At 52.8% G+C, this 27,061-nt stretch overlaps 1 protein-coding gene across 7 annotated transcripts; it reads left to right on the top strand.

Moving 5' to 3' along the window:
- The first annotated feature begins 1,716 nt into the window (after nucleotides 1-1,716).
- On the top strand, nucleotides 1,717-27,061 carry Mxra7 (matrix remodeling associated 7). 7 transcript variants are annotated; one of them, XR_015631086.1, is made up of 5 exons: nucleotides 1,774-2,047; nucleotides 13,504-13,561; nucleotides 18,089-18,182; nucleotides 19,257-19,344; nucleotides 22,155-23,414. XR_015631086.1 is itself a non-coding variant. In XM_087574486.1 (5 exons), exons 1-4 carry the CDS (start codon nucleotides 1,793-1,795, stop codon nucleotides 19,288-19,290), a joined length of 441 nt encoding a protein of 146 aa, XP_087430612.1. In that variant the 5' UTR covers nucleotides 1,774-1,792; the 3' UTR covers nucleotides 19,291-19,336; nucleotides 25,352-27,061.

Raw genomic sequence — 27,061 nt, 5'->3', positions numbered from 1 at the left:
GTGTCTCCTCTCAGTGGTAGTTGGTGAAAACTTGTGAATACTGCAATTATGGGCCACGCTGTCAACAATCCACTTCATGAGAGATATTCCTTGTCTCTTTCTGGCATGGGCTCATATGTAGCCTCGACAGCCTGGGGCTTGCTTGTGTAAACCAGGATGTATTTGAACTCACATAGACCCATCCGTCTCTGCCTCTGGAGTGCTGGGATCTGGTATGAAAGGCGAGAGCCACCATGTTCCCGAAGAGGAAACTTAAGGGTTCTTTGGAGAGTCAACTGTGTCCGATGGCGTTTCGCTGGGGCAAAACACCTGAAGGAGTGTTTTCCTGAAGTGGACGTAGGTGAGAGGCTAAGGTAGACTCAGAAGAGAGGATGTTCTGCTAAGGCAGGAACGCGAAAGGACTCGTGATGACAGGTTCTTTGCTAAGGAGCTGCATGTATTGGTCCACCTTACATTGCACAGTTGAGCTCCATTTGTCGGGACTCCATAGATGTTACCGTGATGTTTGAAGGGAGTATGAGAAGGACTCAGTGATCAGTGGTCAGAAGCTGAGCTAGCCTTGCTTACAGATTACTGATCTTTGCTTCACTGAGGCACGGAAAGGAGCTCCGGGTGTCTCTCCTGCCTGGTGCAGAGGCTGAGGCCTGGCTGTCTCTACTAGGTAGTGCCACTGCTGCTGACTTGTCTTTGCTGTCCTGTCCTGACTGTACCAAACTGGACTGCTAGTGTAACTGTGAAGTGTTTGTGAGTGGGTCTAGCTGCCGCTACTGACCCGTAAACGGAACTGCCAATTTCCAGACAATACAGACTGGATTTGCTCCAAAGAACCTGAGATATGTTTGGCCCAGGGAATGGCACTATTAGGTGTAGCCTTGTTGGAGTAGGTGTGTCGCTGTGTGCACGGACCCTTGTCCAAGCTGCCTGGAAGCCTGCCTTCTGCTATCTGCCTTCAAAACAAAACTCTCAGCTCCTCTAGCACCACATCTGACTGGATGCTGCTATGCTCCCGCCTTGATGATACTGGACTGAATCTCTGAACCAGTAAGCGAGCCCCAATTAAATGTTGTCCTTACATACATCCTTATAAGACTTGCCTTGGTCATGGTTTCTGTTCACAGCAATAAACCCCTAAGTTAGAATCTTTCTAAACAGGTCCACTTCCCCCGTATCCTTTCTTTTCCACTCTCTCTGGTGGGTGATAGGCTACAAGGAAGGTTAAAGTGTTTAAGAACCATAATTAAAAGTAGGATTTGAAAAAAAAAATTAGTTACATGTCCCACTTCAATTTTTGTCGACTTTAGAGGAAATTCAATTTAGAGGAATTTCAATTCCCATGAACCTTCTTGAACCTGCATCCACACGACCCCATAATGCCCAGATTGCCAGTATACTCCAAGATGAGCATTTTAGTGTGTGTTTGTGTTGAGACCAGATCTATGTTCCAGAGCTCACTGTAACTGAAGACGACTTGACTTTGACCTCCTGATCCCCCTGCACCTTTCAAATAGTAGGACCACAGGTTTGCACCACCATCTCTAAATGAACTTTTGCACAAGGCTGAAATGAAGCCCATCTAAAGACAATGAGCCTTTCACCCCACCCAGCAAGCCTGAGCTGAGATGGTGAAAACCAGAGAGCTTTTCAGCGCCTCCCAAGGTCCGAACTCGGAATCACCCCGAGGGCGAGAGAGGCGTGGTCTCGGCGAGGCTCCGCCCCTGGGCGTGGCGTGGCGGCGGGGCGCGGCGTGCTCCCTCGGGGTCCCGGCTGGCCGACACTCGGCGGCCACGGCGCGATGGAGTCGCCGCTCGAACTGCTGGCCGCGCTACCCGCGCTGATCACGGCGCTGGCGCTGCTGTTCGCCTGGCTGCTGCTGCGGCGTGGGGCGGCCAGAGCTCCGGAGAGCACTACCCGGGCCGGGGACCCCGGGGCTCCCGCGCCGCCTGAGCCTCCCGAGCCCTGCGCCCTGGAGCCCCCATCCGTGGGACCGTGCCAGTTCGAGCGCCTGGCGGAGCCGGAGGAGGAGGAGCCAGAGGCCGAGGGGAGGCAGGTATGCACCGAGGTCGCCGTGGGGTCCCCGGGAGGGCACCTACGAGCCGGCTGGTCGGACCTCCCCAGGAAGGGCCGAGCCAGTGGCCGACAGGAAAGGAGGGTTCCTGAGGCTGGGACGCTCCCTCCTCCCCAAAGTGCCTCTGAGTGCCGTGCTTTGGAGCTGCCCTCCCTTCCTCCCAGCTCTGGCCCTCCGGGGCCTCCCAAGGCCCTTGACTCTGCCCTCCTCTTGCACCGCTTCTGCCCACCCTTGATTAAGTCCACGGACACGTGTCCTACTTCAAGGTCTGAATTGGAGTTAGGTTACTCTTGACAACACAGCACTTCGGGGTGGGATGTGCAAGAAGAGAAGTCGCCTGTGGTTTAGGTCAACTTGAATCCAGATTCCAGAGCCAGTGTGGGCGTTTTATTTTGAGGCTGGGAGGACAGGACTGAGAGGAAAGACACTTATTGGGACCATGTTATTGTAGTTTTCAAACTGCTTGTAGGCGTTGACACCCCCAGTCCCCACCCCCTGCATTGCTGATGGAACCCCCTGCGGGCTTGTATGAAACAAAAGGTGCAAGAAGAGCTCTCCTGCATCGCAGCTGATACCTCCAAACACCTTCCCCACTTCCTAGGAGCCGGCCATCAGTTGACCAGTGTTCAGGGTACCCATCATTGACTCAGTCTCTTCAGATGCGTCTTTGTAGATTGGATCCGTGCTTGCCCGGGATACTGGGATGTCACTGCGTCAGGCCAGGCCACCAGCTCTGGCCTCTGGTCAGATTTCAATACTTTATTTCTTCTTGTTACTCTTCTTCGTGGTGCTTGGAGGGCAGGAAGGCTAGCACAGTGGAAGCCGTGGGCTTGGCGCTTTGGTTCGTGGTCAGCGAGCACATGTGCAGAGGAATACAACCGTTACCCTGGAGTGAAGCTCTTGAGACCTGCGAGGCGGCAATGAGACTGGGCTCAGGCCTTTCTCTGCTGAGTCTGCCAGACTCCCTACTAGCAGGCTCTTTGCTTGACAAGTGGGTGACTAATTGTGTCATTAGAGTGGCTTCTAACTATCCCTGCATAGGGCCACGAGGAGAACTATTGTGTTCAACCCAGGGAGGATGGGGTGGGGGGCTGCTGGAGGCTCACAGACCTGGGGTGAGGGGCAGGTGGGTTTGGGACTCTTCTCAGGCTTGCTCCCTCTGGCTGTCTCCATCAGCCGGGTTTCAAATTGTTCATCCATTTCTCAGCAGCAGATTCTAGACCAAAGTCCAAGGTGTCTTTCTTTGAGCAGGGCACAGCCCTAACTTGATCCTTTGGAGTACAGGGACTTTCTACAAGGTGTTTCTTCACACTCATCCTGGAGTAGGGTAGTAGTGTTGAAATAGGGGCCATCATGTCATCTACCCGAGTGGGCACTTTGGATATTTTTTCTGGTTTTGGTTGGTTGCTTGGTTGGTTGACTGAGACAGATTCTTTTTATTTTATTTTTTTAAGATTTATTTATCTTATGTGTGTGAGTATACTGCCACTCTCTTCAGACACACCAGAAGAGAGCATAGGATCCCGTTACAGATGGTTGTGAGCCACCATGTGGTTGTTGGGACTTGAACTCAGGACCTCTGGAAGAGCAGTCAGTGCTCTTAACCACTGAGCCACCTCTCCAGCCCAACACAGATTCTTGACGCGTAGCTTCGGCTGACCTAGAACCCACTATGTATTCAAGCCTGACCTCAATCTCAAAATCCTCTGCCTGCCTCAGCTTCCCAAAGCCTATCGTGTAAACTGAGTGAGCCCGGCGACTTTTGCCTTTACTCTAGGCACTCGGGAGACAGAGTAGAACAGATCTCTGTGAGTTCCAGTCCAGCTTGGTCTACATAATGAGACCCCCATCCCAAAAGGAAGAACAAAACAAAACCCTAGGATCTCAGGGTGCTTCGAAGGGCAGGATACCATGCAGGGCGTTCAAGACTGCATCTGGGCTGTAGTGAGGGAATCCGCCAACAGGAAGGCAGTTTCAACGTTTGGAGATCAGGAGCATCTCCTTCGAGCATGCTCCAACTCCCTCTACTCCTGCCCTAAATGTCAAGTGGCGGGAGTCCCCGGTGAGGGACTGAGAGATACAGGTGTCTTTGCATCCCTTCCACCCTTTCCGTAGTGGGCTCAATGCTAGAAGTAGCTGCTTAGAAATTGTCTTGAGATAGCCTCAGGCCTTTCCAAGCATTTCCAGCGCTTTCTTCCGATGGTCATACTGCCTGGGGAGAGGAGGGAAGAATGTTCCCCCCAGGAAGATAACTCCAGCTGGGACAGTAAGCTGCAGCTGAATGATGCCTTCAGAGAAGGCCTCCTTCATGGTCCCCAGAATCAGGGACCACCCCACCTGCTGTTAGTATAGAAGCCTGAGAGGTTCAAGACCCGCCCCAACCCTACCCACCAAGCCCAGTCGCCTCTTCATATTCCCATTTCCATCGGCTTCCTTCCGGACTCTGTCTGCTCCTTCCCGGATGGGGTGGTGAGGCCTGGGCAGCCTGGGGCAGCTGCGGCCTACGACCCGAAAAGCTGATTGGTTATTGAAAAGGACCCGGGAGGCAGCCTTCAGCTGCTGGCACAGGTTGGTCCCTTGGGCAGCATCCGCTCTTTCAGGCTGGGTGCCCTGAAGGCTGGGACCAGGTGGTGGGCAGAGGCAGTTGTAGGACTGAGGTCCTGAGTGGAGACTCAAAGCTTGAGGGGCAGGAGGTAGAGTGAAGGGAGCCAACATGACAGGCAAGGCCACCTTCCTCCTCACTCCCCGGCTGTCTGGGCTGGGGGCAGTCTGAGAGGGCAGAAGATTATTATTACAGTGTACTTTCATCTCTCTGGGGGCAGGGGGATTACTTGGGGCCGGCAGTGCTGGAAGCATGGTGAGCACACCAAGCTCCCACAGAGAACTGAGGCAGCAGGGTCTAGATGAAAGCTGGACCTTCGTAAAGCCAGGGAGCAGATCTCTCTCTCTCTCTCTCTCTCTCTCTGTTTCTAGACAAGGTTTCTCTGTGTAGCCCCGGCTGTTCTGGAACTCTGGAACTCACTCTGTAGACCAGGCTAGTCTTGAACTCAGAGATGCTCCTGCCTCTGCCTCCCCAGTTGCCGGGATTAAAGGAGTGTGCCAGCTTAAAAATAAATCTTTTTTTTTTTTTTTTTTGCCACGAGGTGTGTTTTATTTTCAGCAGTCATACAAATAGTTTTCTATAATAACCCAGGGCAAACTGTTGAAATTCGACGGTCCAATTAGTGGAGGGTCCCCTTCAGAGACGCACAAGCCGGTGGCACCTGCACGGAGTGCCCGGGTTCACAGTGCAGCTTGTGGCTCGCGTCCATTTTGAAGGGGGCTCTTCCTCCACATCACGAGGGGGTCTTGGAAATGAAGGGATGGATGGGGAAATCTTCCTAGGCTTTTAGGGCATTTCACTCCTCTTTTACTGTTCAATGGCCCCTTCAGTTTGCAGGGCGTTCGTCTCCTGCGTCTCAGTTTTCTTCAGCTCGGCTTTATCGAGGCTGGCGATTTCCGCCATGTCCGCCATTTTCCTACAACTCGTGGGTTCTCGTTCCGAGCTTGCGCCCCAGGCGCTCGTTGCGGCAGGAAACCCAAAAATAAATCTTCAAAAATGGGGTGCTGGGGGGAATGGCTCAACCCTTGCTGCTCTTGAAGAGGATTGGGGTTCTGTTTCCAGAACCCATGTCAGGCAGCTCATAATCTACCTCGCTCCAGTTCCAGAGGATCAGACACCCTCTTTTAGCCCCAGAGGGCACGGTATGCATGCGATGCCCATACAACCAAGTTGACACACAACGTACATATAAATAAAAATTACACACATTCACACACTAAAAATTAAATTTCTTTTTTAAAAAAATTTAAAAATTTTATTTATTTTATGTATATGAGTACACGGTAGCCGTCTTCAGACACACCAGAAGAGGGCATCAGATCCCGTTACAGATGGTTGTGAGCCACCATGTGGTTGCTGGGAATTGAACTCAGAAGAGCAGTCAGTGCCCTTAACCTCTGAGCCATCTCTCCAGCCCCCACATTTTAAAATTCTTATTTTAAATGTATGAGTGCTTTGCCTGGATGTATGGACCTGGTACCTATGGACCGACCCTCTGTACCTGGTACCCTCCCTCAGAGGTCAGAAGAGGGCGTTGGATCTCTGAAACTGGAGTTTAGGATTGGTTGTTATCCAACTGGTAGGTGCTGAAAACTGAACCCAGGTTCTCTGCAAGAGCAGCCGGTGTTCTTAACCTCTGAGTCATCTTTCCAGCCTCTAAAATTTTCTTAATTTAAAAAAAAAAAAAAAAAAAGCAGAGACTGAAGGACACCCAACCATGGACAAGGGTGAGTTCCCTGTTTTCTCCTGGGTGGAGTCTTAGTTTTTGAGAACTCAGGAGTCTGGAGATAAATCTCAAAACATGGAAATACCTCCTCCAGCACTGTGGGCTGCTGGTTACTGCTGATCTCTCTGGGCCAAACTGCCCACATCTCCCACTCTTGGACAGTCTAAAACGGGCCAGCCCTCCCGAGGAAGCCTGGGAGAGGGTTTAGAATCCGCCCACCTGTTGTTCACATGTGGGAGCGTGTGTCAGCAAGTGCTCTAGGCCCAACCTTCTGTTAGAGTCTGTTTATCAAAGCCATCCAGCCTGGGATTCCTGAATGACAATATCCTCCAGCCTTCTCAGGTCTGACTTTCTCAGTCCCTTCTTGACTGACTTCTCTGACTTAAGTTGGTTTATTCTGAGACGTAGCTGCTGTACTTCAGCCCAGCATCTGCCCTGGGGGGTTCGGTAAAGTACCCGACAGCTGCCCACAGGGCTTTTGTGTGTTTGTTTCGTTTTGTTTTTATGAAGCTGGTCTCCTCTAAACCCTGCCGTGAGAGCATTGACCAAAACTGTTAATCTGATGGGATTGAACCTGTCATGACTGTCCTCACTGGAGTGAGTTTGCAAATGTGCCCTTGCCTGGGCTGTGTGCTTAGCGCCTGGGATGGAAGTGAACAGGGTGGGGGTTAGAGGTATATGGGCGCTAGCCATAAAACGGACGGGTTGGTGTCCCCCTCCCTCTCTCTCTCTCAGACTGTTGCCCCACCCCCATGCCTTCATTCCTCTCCGTGTCTCGTCTCGAATCTTCCCTACATAAGCTAGCCCCTTACCCAGTGCATACGTGCGTCTTAGCCTGCTGTCATGCCTAGAATCTGTCCTTTCCCTGCCCCTCTCCTTCTCCCTCCTCCTGTTGGAAGGTTCATGTCTACATCAACTGAGACTTAAGGGTCCTCCCCACCAGTGCTGTCCTATAGAGCACTTGAGTCGCCATTGTCCTGATGATACCACTCACACAGCCCTCTCCCATCTCCCGTGGGCACCCATCTTCCTCAGGTGTCTGTCATAGTCTGCCCTCCTCCCCCGATGTCTCCTCCTCCTCCCTGCTCCCTACTGAAGCCCAGACCCGTCTCGATGTCCATTTTCCTCTGCCTGCCCCCAAGTCTTCTTGGCTATCTCCCAGGGCCTACTCCCAAAGGACCAGCTCCCCTGTAGTCTTGCTGGCTGCGACTCCATGCTGGGCTCCTGCAGCCTGCCTGATAACCTTTCCCAAGGCTCCCGCTGCCCTAGGCTGGCTGGCTCCACCACCTCCCTGCTTGCCTTTCATATCCCAGAAGCCACATCCCAGCTTCCTTGCTTGAAGCCCTCTGCAGCTCCTGCAGCAGGGTAGACTCCATGATGGACCTTGGACACGATTCTCACTGTTCCCACTGAGGCCACCAGTGTCTTCCCAGTGCTCAGACCCACGGCCAGACAGTCGTGTGTTGACTGACTGCCTGTGATGCCCAGCCTGCATCTTTATAAAAGCACTGATCGCATTCTGTCTCCATGCTCCGTGCCCTTGACTACGTTAGCAGATGTAAATCAATCTCTCTCTCTCTCTCTCTCTCTCTCTCTCTCTCTCTCTCCTCTCTCTCTCTCTCTCTCTCTCTCTCTCTCTCTCTTTCTCTCTCTCTCATGCATCATCCTGTTTGGCTCTCCTCGGAGCACTTAACCAGCATGAGGTCATCTTTTATTTTTGAGCACATTGTCTGTGCAGAGGAATGAGAAAAGGCCTTTGCCCAGGGTGTTCACCGTCCCCTCCCCACTCCTGTGACAGGTCCACCACACAGCAGGCGCCCATGAGGTCTGAAAAATAACACGCAAAGCCCATAAAAATCAAAACAAAAACTTGCTGCTGGTTCTTCTCCAAAGGCCGGCTCAGTCTCCTTATGTCTAACCTCAGTGGGAGAAAGGCATCTTCCTTCTGTCCCTGCCTGTGGCCTAGCTGGCATCCCCCTGCTGCAGAACTTAACTCCCAAGCTCTGTAAGGGAGTGAACTCCCCGAGGTGGGAGTTGTTCAAGCAGAAACTGGGACATGTTTTACAATGGGTTCTGTCCCTATGATCTGAGGGTTCTGGTGTCTGCTGAAGTACTTTTCTCTCTCTTTGGCCTGACAGAGTTCAGTGCACAAAGCCAAAGGGAGCTGCCCTGTACAGGGAATCCCACTTACTGTCCTGTAGTTCCAGGGTCCAAACCAGCTCTCAGCTGTCAGACCTTGTCTTCCTCTGGCCCGACCGAGGGAATCGGGACCCAGGAGCGAATGACAAACGACAGACCATAGACCCTAAAAGACTGGTGTACCTAGCTGGTGCCACACGCCTGTAATCCAAGCACTTGGGAGGTAGAGGCAGGAGGATGGAAGTTGAGTGTCAGCCTCAGCAAGTTCAAGGCCAGCCTGGGCTACCTGAAACTCTATCTCAAAAATAAACTAAAAGTGTTTTCGGTTCTTTTTTTTTTTTTTTTTTTTTTTTTTTTTTTTTTTTTTTTTTAAGCTGGTTCCTTGATTAAGAACACTGGCTGCTCTCCCAGAGGACCTGGGTTTGGTTCTCAGCACCCATAGGGCAGCTGACAACTGTTCCAGGGGATCCAATGTTTTCCTCTGACCTCTGTGGCACTGGGTATGCCCGTGGTACCAGACACAACACAGGCAAGGCATCCACACACATAAAGCAAAAAATAGAGGCTGCAGTCCAAAAGATTGCCTGATGTGTTCTCAAAGTGGGAAAAATTAGGAGAGAGTAGGCCCAGAGCCTGAGGGAGGCCTGAGCGTGCCAGCAGAAAGCAGAGAACAAACACAGTGACTCTCGGGGAGCGAGGGGGAACTGGGAGTCTGGCTGGAGTCTCCTCGGAAGCTGCGATGGATGGAATGAGTGTCAGGCATGCTGTTGCCCAGAAGAGCTGGATGGGCTTCGAGGGCCAGCTTGGAACAGAATGGAAGGTTCGGTTTCCTTGCCCTAAGGAGCAAGTCTTTTCACCAGTGGCAAGTGTAGACTTACTGAGTGGCATCCGAGTGTCCCCCAGAAACATTGTTTGGGGACAGGGAGGTGGCCAAACTGGTCTGCTGGAAGCTTTGAGGAGCAGGACTCTAGGTTTGAACTGGCTGGCACTAGCCAGTCCTGCTTTCCAGCCATACTGCCTGTCCTCCCCTCCACCACCACGCAGAGATGAAAACTGAGCCTTCTTTAGGGGGAGAGACCTGCAGGCAGCCTCCTCCACCCCTACCCCTGAAGAGTTGGGACCAGCTAGCCGGGCATGGTGGCACACACCTTTAATCCCAGGACTTAGGAGGCAGAGGTGGGTCAATATCTAAGTTCGAGGACAGCCTAGTCTACAGAGCTAGTTCCAGGATAGCTAAGGCTACACAGAAAGGGCCTATCTACTCCTCCCACACCCCTCCCCCCCCAAAAAAAAAAACAGAGTTGGGACCAGATGCCTAGTAGAACTGTTGTAATCTAAAGCCAGTTCAGTGAGCATCATAGCTGGGATAGCTTTGGCCACCACAGGGCTCCTGCTGATCTTTTGGTAGGGTCCATCTCCTGGGGCAGCAGATGTGTATATACTCTAATGCATGCATGCACACACACACAGACACACAGACACCATACACAGACACACATATACAGATACCACACAGACACAGATGCATACACACAGACAGATATACAGACATACAGACACACACAGACACCATGCACAGACATAGATACAGATACACACATAGACACACATGCAGACACATACAGACACCACACACAGACACATACACACACAGAGCACACATATAGACATACACACACACACACACACACAGAGATACCACACACAAATACACAGAGCAGACACACACACACACAGACACACATACAGACACCACACACACAGAGACACACACAGAGCACGCGCGCGCGCACACACACACACACACACACACACACACACACACACACACACACACTTTGCATTGCTCTAATCATCCAGAAGCCTGCCTGATCCACCCTCTGCAGCGCTGTCTGCCTGGGTCTTTGGGGATGCTAACTGGAGACTTTCTGCCCCTTATTGCCTCTGGAAGAAGCTGATCTGGAACCTTACCTCAGAACATAGGCAGTTAACACAGTGTCCATCCAGTATAGCACTCGGACTCAATGGGGCGGTTGGCGTTTGCTTTGCTTTGTTTAGAAAGCTCGCAGGTTTATTTAGTACACTGCAGAGAGCAGCAGGCAGGGCAGCAACAGAACTGCCTGTGAGGTGATTGGCTTTGAGCCTCAGTCAGGCCTGCTGGGGGATCAGCCAGGATGACATCAGCCTGTGTTACAGCATCTAGTTTTTTTCACCAGGTTGGTTTACTGTCACCGGAAGCCTGATGTATGGGCCTGCCAGGGCCACTGCAGTAAACTGCCATGGGCCAGGGACCCAAACAACAACAATTTCTTTTCTCATAGCCTTGGGATCAAAAGTCCATGAGCAAGGTGTTGGCAGGGTGCATCTCTCCGGGAGCCTCTCCTTGGCGTGCATGGGATCCTCTGTGTGTGTGTGTCTCTCCATTTGTGTCTGGTAAGGACAGTAGACCTTGGATTAAGACCCATCCTAGAGACTGGATACATAGCTCAGTGGGTAAGAACCTTGCTGCACAGGCTTGAGGGCCTGAGTTTGAATCCCCAGGACCCAGGTAAAAACAACACATTCACATATACCTATAACCCCAAAACTAAGGGGGCCAGAGACAGGAGACTCACTGGGGTGTAATGGCTGCCAGCCTGGCTCCAGGTTCAGTGAGAGACTCTGTCTGAAGGGAACAAAGCAGAGAGTAATGGAGCATAGCACCTGATGTGCTTCTTTGGCCTCTATACTCACTGTACATACAAACACACACACATGCATAGACATACATGTGCAAATATACATGTGCATGGACACAAACACATAGGCACACAGGTGCACACACACATGTATAGGCATACATGTGCAAACACACATGCGCATGGACATACACACATAGGCACACAGGTGCATAGACACAAACATGTGCATACACACATGCATAGGCACACAGGTGCACACACACATGAATTGGCATACATGTGCATACACGTACATAAACACATACACATAGGCACACAGGTGCATAGACAGACACATGTGCATATACACAAATACACACATGCATAGGCACACATGTGCATACGCTAGCGCGCGCGCGCACACACACACACACACACACACACACCCCTATCATCATGGCTTTATTTTGTTTTTGAGACAGTCTTGCTATGTAGCTCTGACCTGGAACTCACTAATTAGATCAGTCTGGCCAAGAACTCAGAATTCCCCCTGCTTCTGCCTTTTGAGTGCTGGCGTTAACGGCTGTGACTCCATGTCCAGCCCCACCTTCTCTTTTGGGATCTCTCACTGAATCCAGAGTTCTCAAGTTGCCAAGGCTGGCTAGCTGGTCAACTCTAAGGATCTGCCTCTGTCCAGCCCCCACAAACCCCAACACTAGAGTTACTGACATACCCATACTGACATATACACAACCACACCCTTCCTTTTTTTCATGGCCGCTGGGAATCCAAACCCAGTTTCTCAGACTTGTGTGCTTCGCCCCACGGAGCAACTCCCTTTAATTTCCCCTGACCCCTTCACACAGTCAGGATGCATATACCTCCCCCGTGTTCCCTCTGTGGTATACATGCCTGGTGATTTTGGACTGGTTGGCATTTCAGAGATCATGTGAGCCAACTGAATCTAGCTAAGAGGTACTCCTCCTGTCCTTGCCAGTTTCTAGCCCTGGTGTATAGAAGTCCCAGATAGATGTGTAGATAGATAGTTCCAATCTAGACAACAGACCGTTTAGAATGAGTCCTGTGCATCAACGGGTTATCTCCTTTTTCAACCTGCCCACCTCCCTTAGCCACAAAGATACTTTGCTGTGCAAAACTGGGAAGGTGTCTGGTCCCCCAGGACACAGCCTTACCAGTGCTGGGGCAGTGTGGTTTCTACACAGCTAGGCACCAAGTCCACAAGCTGCTAAGTAGAGGGTGCTGGCCCACATCCTTAGGACAGCAAGGCCCCAGAATTCGATGCTTGGGACCCACTACCATGGGACTTTCGAAAGCTTTAGTTCCAGGCTCAGTTTGCTGTTCTGTTGTAGAACCCCTTCCTGTAGAGGCTGGCTGCCTCTTGAGGTATTTGGGGCACCTCAGACCCACACCAGTGTTTGTCTCTACTGCAGACATTTCACAGCCACCCATGCCCTCCCCCCTCAAACCTCAAATTTCCACACTGGCCTGCTAGACTTCCAAGCCTCTCTTGGCCTGCCCACACCCTCCAGGCCTACATAGCTAGCCGGTCACAAGTCTCTCTCATCCTCAAACATTCCTAAAGTTGAAGTCACTCCTTCCTTCCACCAAGGCCATCCTAGGACGGGATGCCTCTCTCCAGCCATCTGTTTATTGAATCCTTGTGTGGGAGAGACCAGGATAAGGGGGTGGAGTTCCAGTTTGGGATAAATGGTCACTAAGCTGACTGGAGACAGAAAATGATGCTGGTAGAAGTGAGGAAAGGCCACCATCTTGGAATACCTGGGCTGTTGAGCCGACCTTGGCCCTGGGTAGTGTATGCAGCTTTCTTAGTGCCTCGGTTTACTTACTAAGGTGAGGGGGGCAGTTCCAGGCCACTTACCAAAATGGCACCTGAGGCTGGAGAGATGCCTTACCGGTTAAGAGCACTGGCTGCTCTTCCAGAGGACCTGGGTTCAATTCCCAGCAACCTCATTGTGGCTCACAACTTCTATACCCCAGATCCAGGGGATCCAGCACCCTCACACAGACATAGACACCAATGCACATAAAATAAAAAATAATAAATCATTAAAAAAAAAAGGTACCTAAATGCCTGGACAGGCACTACCTGGGAACAGCCAGATTTTGAGGGCTCCTGGTGCCCAGCACCCCCCCCCCGTCACCTCCTCCTCTTCACCCCTGAGTTTGCCCTGACACCCAGGTTCCTCCATGGTAGCTGGACATGCCCACACTGAACCTCAGAGACATTTCAGCTGGTTAAGCAGCACTGACCCCTGCCATTGTCCTCCAGGATGAAGACTCAGACAGCGAGATGGGACCACCCACTGAAGAACCTGAGGAAGAAGCCGGTGAGCAGCGCCCTCTCCCTCCTGGGCTGCAGTCTTTCTCTCCTCCTGGGCCAGTCTTGGGGCAGTGCCATCTGAAACTGGGGGACCAAGTGCATGAGGGGGGCTGTGGGATGATGAGACCAAGGCTCTGCTCACCCTCACCTCCCCTTCACCTGCACCTGCCCTCCCTCCCCTGCCCCTCCCCTTCCCGCCCACCCTTACCCTTACCCTCCCCCTCTAAGGGGGGGTCCTTACCACTCTCCCCTTCCTACCCACCTTCCTCCTTATCCCCCCTCCCCCTTATCCTCCCCTTCCCATCCCCCTCTCTCCCTCATACTCCCCCTCCCCTCCCCTTCCCCTTCCTGTCCACCCTCCCCCTCCCCTCCCTCTCTACCCTTCTCCCCTCCTCCTCCCCTTCCTGCCCACCCTCCCCCTTATTCTCCCCTCCCCTTTCTCCCTCACTCTCCTCCTCTTCCTCCTCCTCTCCCCCCACCCCTCCTCCTCCCCTCCCTGTCCACCCTCCCTCCATTCCATGTTTGAACTTTTGTTCCTTGCTTTTCTGTCTGATATAAGTATCTTTGGGTGCAGGAGGACCTCCTCCTTAGAGGTAATAGCTCCCTGGCCTTCCCTGGCTGCTGGGTGTCTTCTCCTCTCTCCCAACCATTCCTGTCTTTCTGTTGTCTTTCTCTGGTACATTCTGTTGAGAAGCCCTCTAGGAGATGGGGCTGCTTCTCCAGAGCCCTGGGTGGGGCAGACGGGGAGCCAGAGGAACACACGGAGGCAAAGGGCCCCTGTGCATCCTAGACAAGCAGACAGGCTGGCTGGCTGACCTATCCCATTTTATTTCCTTCAAAGAGAAACCGGAGCAAAACAAAACAAAACAAACTAAACTGTTAATATTTATCAGATCAGTACAGCTAGTGCCCAGAGATATTTCTTTTTTCCTTTTCTTCTTCCTTTTTTTTTTTTTTTTTTTTTTAATTTTAAAGCAAACCCGGCTGCATCTTTAGCCACTGGCTGGCCGGATCCATGGGCAGCAGGGGTTTCAGAAGCGTGGTTAGGAGGCTGTGGGGGTCAACAGCTGCGGGGCCCAGAAAGTCCCCAGGCCCTCTAGAGGAGAACAGGCCGGAGGTTTCTATTGGTTTAGCCCCTGGTGCTGCAGAGGCACGTGGGGATGTCAGCCCCTGGGCAGCCAGGCCCTTCCTTGCTCTCCACTCCTGGATCATGGAGTGAGGAGTTAACAGCAGCTGTGGCCCACCAGTCTGTCTATCCCTGTCGGTGTGGCTACCAAAGTCCTTCTGTTGACTGGAGCATGCAGAAGGGAGGTTAAAACCGGGTGCAGAAAAAGCAGGCACACCTACAGGCCATCATTCCTAACTCAGGACACTCTCACATAGGCTAAGCCCTGTGCCCAGCCGCATGGCTGCTCCCGAGTCCTCCCTTTCGTCTGAGCCGCTGTCCCTGGATGGCCCCCAACACCCATGGCCTCCCAGCTATAACCAGGCAGAGGGGAGGAAGGCCAACGGTCTCAGCTGTTAGAAGCAAGCAAGACTGCCCTCCCCGCCCCCTCCCCCCTTGGAATAAGCAGCTCAGCCTCCCAGGCTAATTGATTAGCGCTGCTAAAATGACTTCCCCCGAGAGACTTGATGCCTGGAAGAGGAAGCCCCCACCCCGTACACACTCCCTGGGGACTCTCACACCGGGCCCTCTGGCTCTAACTAAATTGGATCGGGCCGCCGCCGCCTCGTGTGATTAAGTTAAAGCCCGAGTTAGGGCAGCTGTCCTAGCGGAGAAGCATCCGGCTAATCAGACTCCTCCCACCAACCAGAACCTAGGCGCGCGCCAAGCTGCGGGAGCTTCTTTTCTACGTTTATTTTTCTACAACAGCAGCACAGGAACCCAGATGTTGAGGTTCGCTGGTTTCCGCCGTTTCCGTCGGCGCTTCTGGGTCCAACCTGGGGGTGCTTCTGAACTCAGAGCTCTATTGCTAGTTGTTGCCCCTGGCGTGCAGGATAATTCAGGGATCTGGGATAAACAAAGACCGTCTCAGTATGAAAGCTGCAGCAGTTGCTCAGGGAGCTCCCCATCTCCAGCCTCCTCCTCGGTCTACACCCCGGACTTGAAAAGCTCTTGGTTCCTATGAGCTTGACCGGACAAGTGGGCTATCCTGTGCTATGCCTATTATCCTGGTTGGCTTGCTAGGGAGCTGCAGAGGAGAGCAGAGGGTTTCTGGGAAGGGAAAGAAAGAGCTTCAGACCCCCAGAGCCACTGCCTCATTCCAGCAAGAGCTCCGACAGCCAAGCAAAGCCCAGTTGACCCATATGCCTCTGTCCCCTCACCCATAGTCAGCTTGCTGTCCCGGACTCTCTATATCGTTGGCCTGAAACTTGATGTGGACCAGGCTGGCCTGGAACTCACAGAGCCCTGCCTCTCCCTACCGGGAAATGCTGGGACTAAAGATGCACACACCTGCTCTTTCAGCCGTCTACCTCATGTCGCTCCCCTCAGTCACCCTTGTCTGGGACCAGCTGCCCACTTGAGTCTTCCTTAACTGCATACTTGTCTTCTGGTCACCATAGCATCGCATGCTCTCGAAATGCGTGTGCAACGATTTGCGAAGCAAAGCAGACCCTTATAAAAGGTAGAGATTGCTTCTCAGGGAAGGCCTCGGGCCCTGGGCATCTGGCTAGGTAGGACCCCGGTCCTCCTAAGGGAGGCTTGATGAGGGGACAGTGTGGCCCTGCGGAATGTTTGGGTTCTGAGATCACCTTCAGAACCTCTTTCCTTTCAGCGAAGAGAGGATCCTGATCCCAGTGGCTTTTCTTCCTTCTTGGCAGCATCTATACATCTGAGGACGTGTGTGAGTGGGGAGCCTGACCTGCTGTGAGAGGGTGTGGAGGTGTCTCAGACTCTCGGGGAGGTGGTAGAAAACTCTAGAATAGCAGCTGAAAGAGGGGATACCAGGGTCACTCACTGGCTGTCACCGTCCCCAGCCGGTCTACCCTAACAGGCATTAGCTAGAAGCCGGCCAGCCTGCCCGCCATTCTCCATCTCAGATACAGGTTGGATTAAGGGACACTGGAGGCTTTGCTTCCAAGCGGATTATTACATCAGGACTCCCCGCTTTTCCATGCTGCCCTGCCTCCCTCTGCTCCCCCTTCCTCCTGTCAGACCTGCAGAGCTGCCCCTTTTAATAGTCTGCAGGGCTGAAGGCCGCTCTCAGACGTTGGCAGTCAGCCAAGCCTGTTCATTTGTGCATCCCATCATGGCCCGATGTATGCCTTCGATTGCTGATAACCTGGGGGAAGGATGGAGAGCCTGGGCCCATCTGTCCCAAGCCTGGGAGAAGAAAAGGAAGGCCTGAGTCCCTGGGGCCCAGCATGTGAATGGTACCTGCTATTGGTCCGATCAGCACGGACTGAGGTCGGGGGAGGCCACAGTAGCACCGAGGCAGCCTTGCAGGCAAACCGTACTGTTGACACAGGCGGGCAGACAGACAGACAGACAGACAGACAGACAGACAGCTCTGGGTTGCCTTAACCTGGCCTGGGCGGGGAATGTCATCTGGAAGATGGAGCAGCCCAGCGGCTGGTTTCTCTCTGTGTCACTCAGTTTCATCTGTGCCCCCTCTGCTCCCCATTAAAGACCAAGGTGTAAGAAGCCACAGGGGTTCACAGGAAGCATAGGGTGAGCCTGGGGCCAGGTGCTGGGGTGAGACCGTGACGTCACTGCATGCGCGGTGCCTCCAGGGCTGCACTCGGGCTACAAGGGCTGATCTGACAGCAGGTCTTTCTTCTTTTTATCTTCCCGTTTCTCTTTCTGTTTTGTTTTTGGTTCGGTTTGGTTGTTTTTAGGGGTTGGGTTTGTTTGCTTCTTTGTTCGTTGAGACAGTGTTGCTTGCTTCGTGTATCTCTTTGTAGACTAGGCTGGCCTTGAACTCAGAGATTTACCTGCCTCTGTCCCCCGAGTGCCGGGACTCCGGAAGAGTGTGACACTACCTCCTGGCTTTTTTTTTTCTTTTTCCTGCCAACTGAGCTATGTTGCTGGACACTTTCTTTGAAAAAAAAAAATTCTTTTAAATATTTATTTATTATATATAAGTACCCTGTCGCTGTCTTCAGACACACCAGAGGAGGGCATCAGATCCCATTACAGATGGTTGTGAGCCACCATGTGGTTGCTGGGATTTGAACTCAGGACTTCTGGAAGAGCAGCCAATACTCTTAACCGCTGAGCCATCTCTCCAGCCCCTCTGTCTCTGAAAATTAATGAAGGGAGAGCTGAGGATGTCGGTCAAGAAAGAATGCTTGCCTACTATGTACAAGGTCCTGAGTTCAATCCCTGGCTACACAGACACACAGACATACCGACACACACACACACACACACACACACACAGAGAGAGAGAGAGAGAGAGAGAGAGAGAGAGAGAGAGAGAGAGAGAGAGAGAGAATCTAACCAGGGAAAGGGGATACTGCTGAGCATTGAGAGGGTCTGCTCTGCCCCCCTCAACCCCGTCATCAATAAACGTACACATTGTCCCCACAGGAGCAGCCTTCTCCTTTAAGTACAGCCCTGGGCAGCTGAGGGGAAGCCAGTACAAGAAGATGATGACCAAAGAAGAACTGGAGGAGGAACAGAGGTAGGCCGATTTCTGGAACACTAATTCGTGGGCCAAGCAGCGGTGGGCCTCCCGCAAGCCCCCGCCCACTATGCCCTCTTCCCTTCGTTTTCCGTTTTCTGTTTTGTGGGGGGCGGGGGAGGGGGTGCGGGTCCCTTCTCATCCTGGGAATATTCAGCCAGCTTCGACCGAGGGAAGAAGCTCCCCAGGGAGGCAGCAGGGAGGGAGGGCGTGAGAGAGAGGAGAGGAGAGTCTATTTCTTGTATCCTCTCTGCCCGACCTGGAAAACAAAGGAGCGAGATGCCAGGAAAGGGCCCGGAGCAGCCTCACTGCTCACTTATGCGTAGAGTCCCTGACAAAACCAATTTGTCACTTGAGGACAGAGCGGGATTCTTGGTGCTCATCCATCTGGCAGCCTCCCTCCTCCCGGCCCCCACCCACCACGTCATTCTCTATCTATTCCGCTCTGCGCGCGCCCGCGCGGCTCTCAGCGCAGCGCCGCCGCTTTGCAGAGCTCAAAGGCAGCTGTATGGCTTCTGGCTTCTGGAATCAGGCCATTCATTCTCCTCTCAACCACTAGAGCCCCAGGATGTCGATCAGCTTCCCCCCCCCCAACATTTTATCCAGACTGCATGGGTGGCTGAAGGGGTGCTCGGAAGCAAATAGAATGTCAAGGTGGCCACAGCCCAGCCGTGCCCCACCCCCCCGCGTGCACCTGCCGCCCTGCCCCCCACCCCACCCCCAGCAATGTGAGCACAGCCCCTGATTATAGTGAAGTCCAGTCGAGAACAGAACCGTTTTCCAACCTCGGCACCCAGAGGGGTCTTTTGGGGACGAGGCTTGATTCATGAGGAGTAGAAGGCTGACCCCACGGCTCACCCCACCTCTCTAGCTGGCTCTAGGGCCACCAGCATCCCTCCACTATGCTGATTGCCCTCCTTGCACAATCCTGTCTCCCTGTCAAGATGCTGGGAGCAGAGGGATGCCAGTGAAGACACAGGCAGGAAGAAGCCCTTACTGTGGGACTCCCTGACTTTTTATGAGGACACTGCTGCCTCTCGTTGTGACCCCCATTTTGCCACCTTTATATTTCAGGATTGAGCTGACCTCTGACCTCACCTCCCTGTAGAGGGTCCCCTAGCCCCGGGCCACAAATGTTCTTGCAAACCCTTGTGGTAAGGAGGTTGGTTTCGTAGACTAGCAGTGCTTCCTTACATTGTCTGCTCTGTGTCCCCAACGCCCACCACTGACGTGGTCTAAACCCACCCCCTCCACCGCCTCCATAACCAATTAACGCATTCTGTCTCCTCTGAATCCATCTCGTTCTGCCTGTGCATGAGGAATCCCAGACACAGAAAGAGCCTCCGAGGTCCATTCAAGTCCCTGGAGGACCTCAAGGGCCCACTGATATAGGTGCTGGTGTACTTAGGCAGAGACCATCCTGTCTGAGAGCAGGGCTGCTATGGGGATGTGCATACGTCTTGCGAGGTGCCCTTGCTAGGTGCCCGATGTGGCTTTGTCTCACCCAGAGAAGGAGAGGCAGTTGGCTGTTCAGTGCAGGATAGAAACCCTGAGAGGGCCTGTACCCTCTCCATGGTGCGGGACAGCCATAGCTATTAATCTTCAGACTAAGGCCAGAAGCCTCCTGTGGTTCCCCCCACCCCCTGCTGGTGTTAATCCAGAGGACAGACAGGGTCATTTTCCTGAGGCTGTTTTGGAACTCCAGCTGAGGTGTTGCCACAGATCCAGCCCTGACTGGAGAGGAGAGAGAGGGCAGGGCGCCCTGCCATCCTAAAGGTTCCCGGGGATGGGGCTTTGGCAGCGTCATGGCCCCATTCTATCCACAAAGGTTAATGCACTGGAGGCCTTGAGGGGCTGTCATAGCAGGAGAGCCGTTAGATCTCAAGTCTGGGGTCTGTCACTGACCCCCGTCAGAGCTGAGGCCAGGAAATGAAAAGGCAAAGTCGCTTCTTTGTCATTTTCAAAGACAGCAGACTCCCCACTGCCCGAGGGCCGTCTTCTTTCTCTGTGTCTCTGGGTGTCACCAGACCACCCGTGCATGACGCGCTCCACTGTGGACACTCGGCTGTTCTGTGAGCTGGAGAGTATGCCAAGGAGCTGCTCCTGCGGTGAAGGAGGAGTCCCTGACTCCCCAGCTTAGGGCAGTCCTCGCTGTGTGCAGGAAGGGCTGCTAGAGGTCCCAGCAGGGTCTGAGTTCATGTTCATTCCATTGACCTCCCCAGCATGCTTCCCGAGGCTCTCACGCGCCCGCCCATCATGCGCCTGCCCATCTCACCTGACATCTGCTTGCTCTCCCACCCCTGCATGCAGGCCCAGCTGGAGGGGGCATCCCCTGACCACACCTCTGTGCTACGTCTGATGCTGGGGCTTGCAGAGGCTGCTCAGGCTGGCTTCGCCCTCCTGTCTCTGGGTTCTGGAGAGAAGATAGCTACGAGACAGAACTGGACCCAGCCGAATTTGGGGGAGCGGCCCTAGAACCTGTCCCCTGAGAAATAGCACGAGTGCAGAGCTGGTGAGATGGCTCAGCAAATAAAAGTGCTTGCTGCCAAACCCTGCTGCCTGCCGACCTGAGTCCGATCCTCAAACTAGTTCGATAAATAGGGAGAGCCCAGTGGTATGAATTGTCCCCCGAGTTCCACAGGCACACATCCACAACATTCATACTCTTGAATCCGCGCAAAACGAATAAAATGTAATAATTAATAATAGTAATAATAATACCCATTCATGTTACCACCAAACTAATGAATTACCCTCTCCAGCTGGCGGGGTGCCTGTCTGACTTGCTGACTTGTCCCTACCAGACTGCCTCCTTCTGTTTCTAGGCTTAGATAAACAGGGAAGCACCCTGTTAGCAGGTGAACAGTGCAGCATCCCCTCACTTTCAGTCATTAGCTGGGCCGCCACAGCTGCGCCTAGAACCCAGCTCTTCAGCGGGCTCCCTGCTTCCCCCCACCCCCGGGCTTGATCACACAGTCCTTAGGGAGTGGCACTTAGGAAGCTGGATGTCCCCAATGGGTTCTCCTACAGTCTCAGTTGAGACTTTCTGCCCCTGGATCTGCTCAGACAAAACTCCTGTCCAGGGCCTGGGAAGAGAGAAAGCAGTGACCGCTTAAGTCTTGGCCGCTCTGCACACTAACCTTTTTGAATTCCCTCTGGGTTAACATGCACACTCCTCCTCCCCTGCTCCCCACATCGGCTCTGTCCCTGCCGCTCTCCAATGCTTCTTTCCAAGGCTTCTATGGCGGGTGCCACCTCCCTCGTTGTGGATCGTTGGCTAGCGGGCTCTTGCTCTCCCGGGCAGAGAAACCCGGCTGGCTTTGCTTCTTAGCAGGATATTCTACCTGCTTGTACACTAACTAAGCTGGTGCTGACAGGACAGGACAGGCCCCTCACAATTGTGGCTGACCTGCTGTAGGGCTGTTATCTTTTCGATCATGGAAATAAACTGGACCCAAGAAGAGGGTTTCCTATGGCCTATTAGGGCAGTTAGGGAGGTGGAAACCCCACAGGGCTGAAAGTATGCACTGACTCCGGCGTCCAGCAGAGGGCGCCAAAGGCACACAATCAGACCTCTGGCCCTCAGAGAGCTTCTGGGGGAATCTGCAGGGTTAGGTCCAGAGCCCTCGCGGCAGACTAAGACCCAGGCAGCAGGAAGCAGAAATTATCTAAGGCAATAGGAATGCGTCGGTGTAACCACAGAGCCAAGGCTTAGCAAGCTCACTGAGCATCGGCTGTCTCTCAGGAGCTGGAAGTGGCCCGAGACCACCCGGCTCTGGGGGTGCGGGGGTGGGGACTGCCAGAGCTGTGCCACTGGGAACTGCTGATCTGAGAAAGCGGCAGAGTCTGCCATGGCCTCTGCAATTCCAAACATCCTCCTTCTCATCCCTGTGCCCACTCTCCTGTCCTGTGCTGCTCCTAAAGTCAACTGAGCCAGAAACATGATCTCTCTCTCCCTGTTTCTCTTTACAGAACCGAAGAATAAAGAAGGTGTCCCTTAGCCTCCTCCTGAAGGCTTTCTTTCCTTTTGACATCCTAAAAGCTTGAGAGAGTTAAAAAAAAAAAGCCCCCCTCCCTCAGGGAGGAGCCAATGCAGCCTGGGGTGGGGGAGGGTTGCACATTGACCAGCCCCTCCTTGGGCTCCCCTGGACTAGCAAGATCCTGGGAATGGCCTTGTCTCTGTCCTTCTCAGAGGTGTTTATGAGGGGGAAGCTTGCCAACAGTATAGGCTCTGGCTTTTACCAGCCATGTTTGCTCCCCACACAACCTTCGAGCCCCACCCCACCCCACCCAACACCCCGTTCCCACAATCCCTCTATGCTTTTGTCCTCACTGAAGCCAAACCACCAGGTTTGAGAAGTAACAGACAAAGGAAGTGAAGCCCACTGGTGCTCACTTGTGGTCAAGGGTGGTCACCCAGAGATGGTCACCCATACCCACACACATACACCGGGCAGGGGCTCTTTCCGCTCTGGCCGGAATGATTGATACCAGGTATTAGCTTTAATATGGTTTCCCTTTACTCCCACCCACACCCCGGGAGTCCAGGGCTCTCAGTACTAAGAAGCCTTTTTCACTAGTGTTCTTATCGCCTCAGCCTAGTCTCCACTTTTGCTCGCAGAAGCAGGAACAGTGCTAGCTTCCAGCAGACTGCTGGATTGTGCATTTTCTAAGGCTTTTTTCCTAGCTGACTCAGAACCCCCAGCAGATAATCACCCACAGGTCCCAGGTTAGCTTTTCTAGAATTTTATATTTGACAGTATTTATACCAGACGACTTGGAAGTCGCAGACGTGTTGGCGAAAACATTTTGTGTGTATGTGTGTGTGTGTTTTTTTTCCTAAAGCACTAGGTTTTTAGAAGACTTCCCATTTAATGGGAGCCTGGAAAATGTCCAACATCGGCTGCTTAGCTGAGTATTCCTGACGGTCCTCTCCCTGATAACTCGGGTTCAGGGCTTAGGTCTGAACAGGCAACGAAGCAGCCGCAGACACTGCCTTAGTTAGACACAGGGCCACGTGACCGGCACAGTCTCACTCCCTTGTCCCTGAACAGCAATAGTGAATTCCCTGCCTAAGCTGGGATTTCCTCCACATAGAATAGCGACTGCCTCTGGATGTGGCTAGCTAGGCTTGTGTGGAACCAGAGCATGACTTGTGGGCAGCAAGCCCCTCGCATGGCTGGTGGCTCAGCTCTCTGTGTTCAGGCCAATAAACATTGAGTAGAGAACCTCGGTTACTGTGTGTTTCTTCAGTTTGCTTTATTTAAAAAAAAAATCTTTAGAAACAATAGGCGTAACATTTTAGCCTACTCTCATGTTTTGATGCCTTTGACGATCCCAGCAGAGTGTGGAGCCACAGTGTGCACACCTGATTGGAGATACACATCCCGGGGCCGGAGAGATGGCTCTTTGGCTAAGAGCATTTGTTCTTGCAGAGGATAGATATGGGTTCAGTTCCCGGCACCCAGATGGTGTGGTTCACAGCCATCTATAACTCCAGTCTCAGGGATCCAGTTCCCTCTTCTGACCCCTGAGGGCATTGTCTATACACCATGTAGGTGAGACTTCCATGCACATAAAAATAAATATAAATAAGTAAATAAATAAATGAATGCCACAGCCCTGTAGTTATGGGGAAGTGGTGGTACCAGCCACGATCCCGGTATCTGCAGGCAGATTTTACATAGTGGATTCCAGGCTAGCAAAGTCTACATAGTGAGACCCTGTCTCAACACTCCTGCCCCCCAATAACCCTAATAATGATTATTATAATAAATACACAACTGCGGGGTTGGGGATTTAGCTCAGTGGTAGAGCGCTTGTCTAGCAAGCGCAAGGCCCTGGGTTCGGTCCCCAGCTCCGAAAAAAGAAAAAGAAAAAAAAAATACACAACCATCATGGCCACCAAAACCTTACGGACAGTTCATTAAGGGTCAGCCTAACCATGCACCCGACGGTGATTTTATCCATGGCTCTCAGGACACCCTCTCTGTTCACCCTACCTATTCTTCACATCGTAGGGTACAAAGTGCAACCTACGTGCCCTTACAGCAGAACTGAAGACAGACCTAGTCTGTCCAGACAGAGGAAGGTAGGAATTGGAACACCGGGACTCCAACTGCTAGATGCCACTGTAGACAGAAAACCGTTTGCCGAGTGGAGGGTGTGGGGCGGGGGTGGGGTGAGAACTCACAGAAGTAAGAATGCACAAGGGCCAACCTGACACTCGGGAGGCAGAGGCAGGTGATCTCTGAGAGTCTGAGGACAGCCTGGTCTACATGGTGAGTTCCAGGATAGCCAGGGCTACAAAGTGAAAACCGCAGCCTAAGACCTGACACGTCAGGACCACCCCTCCAGACAATCAATCCAGTGGGCAAAAGCTTTGCTGAGACCCGCTCGGTTATATCAGACCTACTGCATAGCTGTAGCAGCCGTGGTCCGGGGAGGGCTGAGATCTGAGCTTAACCGTGGCTCGAATTCTCTCTAGGTCCCAAAGCAGTAGTGTGTGTCATGGAGGGTCAAGAATCCATGCTGACAGGGCACACACTATTCCTGGCTTCGGCTGCTCAGCCCACCCTTGCTAGTAGCTATGGGAGTCCTTCTGTGCGGGTCAGGTAATGTGGCCGTAGTCTCACAAACCACAAGGCAGCCATGAAAACCATGTGGCCAACACGGAGGCTCCCGCATCCACCCGCACCTACTTCCTTCACGTAAGGAAGCACCCCTTTCTCAAGGCAGCAGAACCCAGGGGCTAGATTTTAACCCACCCTCCGCATTGCCCAGCGCTCTGGCCTGCACATCTGTATGCCCACATCTCTATGCCTCCATTTCCTTCCCTGCTGGTTCGTCTCTCTAAACCCAGGTTGCTCCTAACGTATTTTCTCTCAGCGCCTCAAGCCACTTAGCGACACAGGGGTCCTTCCTCCTCACCCCACTGTGACATGCAGATCAGCTGTAATAGGCACAGGCAAAAATTGAGGCTCGGTGGTTTGAGATCAAGGTTTCAGGGCTAAAAGTGTTAGGGCAAACCACCTGCATTTTGCACCCGGCGCCAGCACAGGCCCCGCCCCCGCCCCGCCCCGCCCCGCCCCGCCCCGCCCCGCCCCGCCCCGCCCCGCCCCTGCCCTGGGTCGGGAGCGTCTTCTTCCTCTCATCTTCTCTCCTCACAGAGTTCAGAAAGAACAGCTGACTGCCATCCTTAAACTCATGAAGGACAACAAGGACACCTTTGGCGAGATGTCGGATGGGGACATGCAGGAGCAACTCCGACTCTATGACATGTAGGCCTGTCACCAGGCAAGGCGTGACCCAGGACATCCCGATAACCCTGAGGAACTTGGTCCGGGCAGTTGTGACTTTATTTGAAGAGACGGTCTTATAAAAACAGACAGACCTGTGTTATATAAGGATCTGCTTGGTCCCTGCAATGTATATATCCTGCCAGAGGAATCGACATTATTTCTTCAGAGGAGGAAACTTCCCCTGCTCCCTCTGGCTTCGGCTTGCTAGTGAGGGTCCAGCTGTGCTGTGTTCTACAGACTCAGGGCGGGAGGGCCAGGAGAGATGATGGGGGTTTGGAGCTTGGGACCTAAGTACTCGGTGTAGACAAAATACGGGGTGCTATAGGGGGGATAGGCGTCTTCTAGTAACACCACATTCTTCATTCTGCCCTAGGGGTATTTCTGGAAGCATCTCGGGTGGCTGCTGAAGCAAGCAGTAGAGGAGCAATATTTTAGCAAAAGTCTGATTGAACTGCTCAGCCGTCACCCTGGGGCAGAACAGTGGGCCGCTGCTGAAGTCTGTCTTTAGTATAGTCATGCCTCGAGCGTGTTTGCACACAGGGGATTATGGTCGACACACAGCAGGGGTAGAGCATGTGTGTCCTAAGTTCAAGGCCTCCGAGTTTCAGCACCAGACACCCTCCCCACCCCCACACCCCACCCTGGACCCAAAAGACAACCCGATTGGTACCTTTGGTGAGACCAGTGGCCTTTAGAAAATGAGAAACTACCAGAAAGCATCCAGGGAAGTTCTCCAGTGTCCTCTTAAGTGCCAAAGCAGACCGCTCAGTGACAATGGTGTTGGGAACCATAGTCCACATCTTGTCCTACTTTTTATCACCCCACTTGCCAGAAAGTTCATAGCCCAAGCAGACTGAATCAAGGGTATCCTAAGACAGAAGGAGGAAATGTTTTTGTTTTTGTTTTTTGTTTTTTGTTTTTTTGTTTTGTTTTGTTTTGTTTTGTTTTGTTTTTGTTCTTTTTTTCGGAGCTGGGGACCGAACCCAGGGCCTTGCGCTTCCTAGGTAAGCGCTCTACCACTGAGCTAAATCCCCAGCCCCATGTTTTTGGTTTTTGTTTGTTCGTTTCTTTGTTTCTTTTTCCAGATAAGGCTTCTCTGTGTAACATTCACTGGCTGGCTGTTCTGGAACTTGCTCGGTAAACCAGGCTGGTCTGGAACTCACAGAGATCCATCTGCCTCTGCCCCCAAGTGCTGGGATTAAAACCTTGTGCTGCCACCACCTGGCCAGTAGGAAAGTTCTTAAGGTCCGATTTTATTTGCTAAAATAAAACTGAATGGATACAGAGACATAGCTCGGAATGTGGAGGCCAGAGTTAACCTTTTAAAGATTAACTTTCTTTCTAACGGAGTCTGGATTGCGTATGTGAGCTCAGGTGTCTGGAGAGAGGGCTCAGCCAAGGGTGCTCTTCCACAGGACCTCAGTGCAGTTCCCACAGCCCATGGCAGGCAACCCACAGCCTCCAGTTACTCCAGCTCCACGGTGTAGGAACCTCCTCCTCTCCTTGCCTCCACGGGTACCACACTCATGTACACGCTCGCGCACGAATGATGAAATAAATGTATCCGCAGACTCAGAA

Source organism: Rattus norvegicus, chromosome 10 (genome assembly GCF_021556685.1).
Source record: "Rattus norvegicus strain SHRSP/BbbUtx chromosome 10, alternate assembly SHRSP_T2T, whole genome shotgun sequence".
In the NCBI taxonomy this organism is placed as follows: Eukaryota; Metazoa; Chordata; class Mammalia; order Rodentia; family Muridae; genus Rattus; species Rattus norvegicus.
The sequence above is the reverse complement of the archived record's forward strand: the minus strand, read 5'-3'. Positions and strand labels throughout refer to the sequence as shown.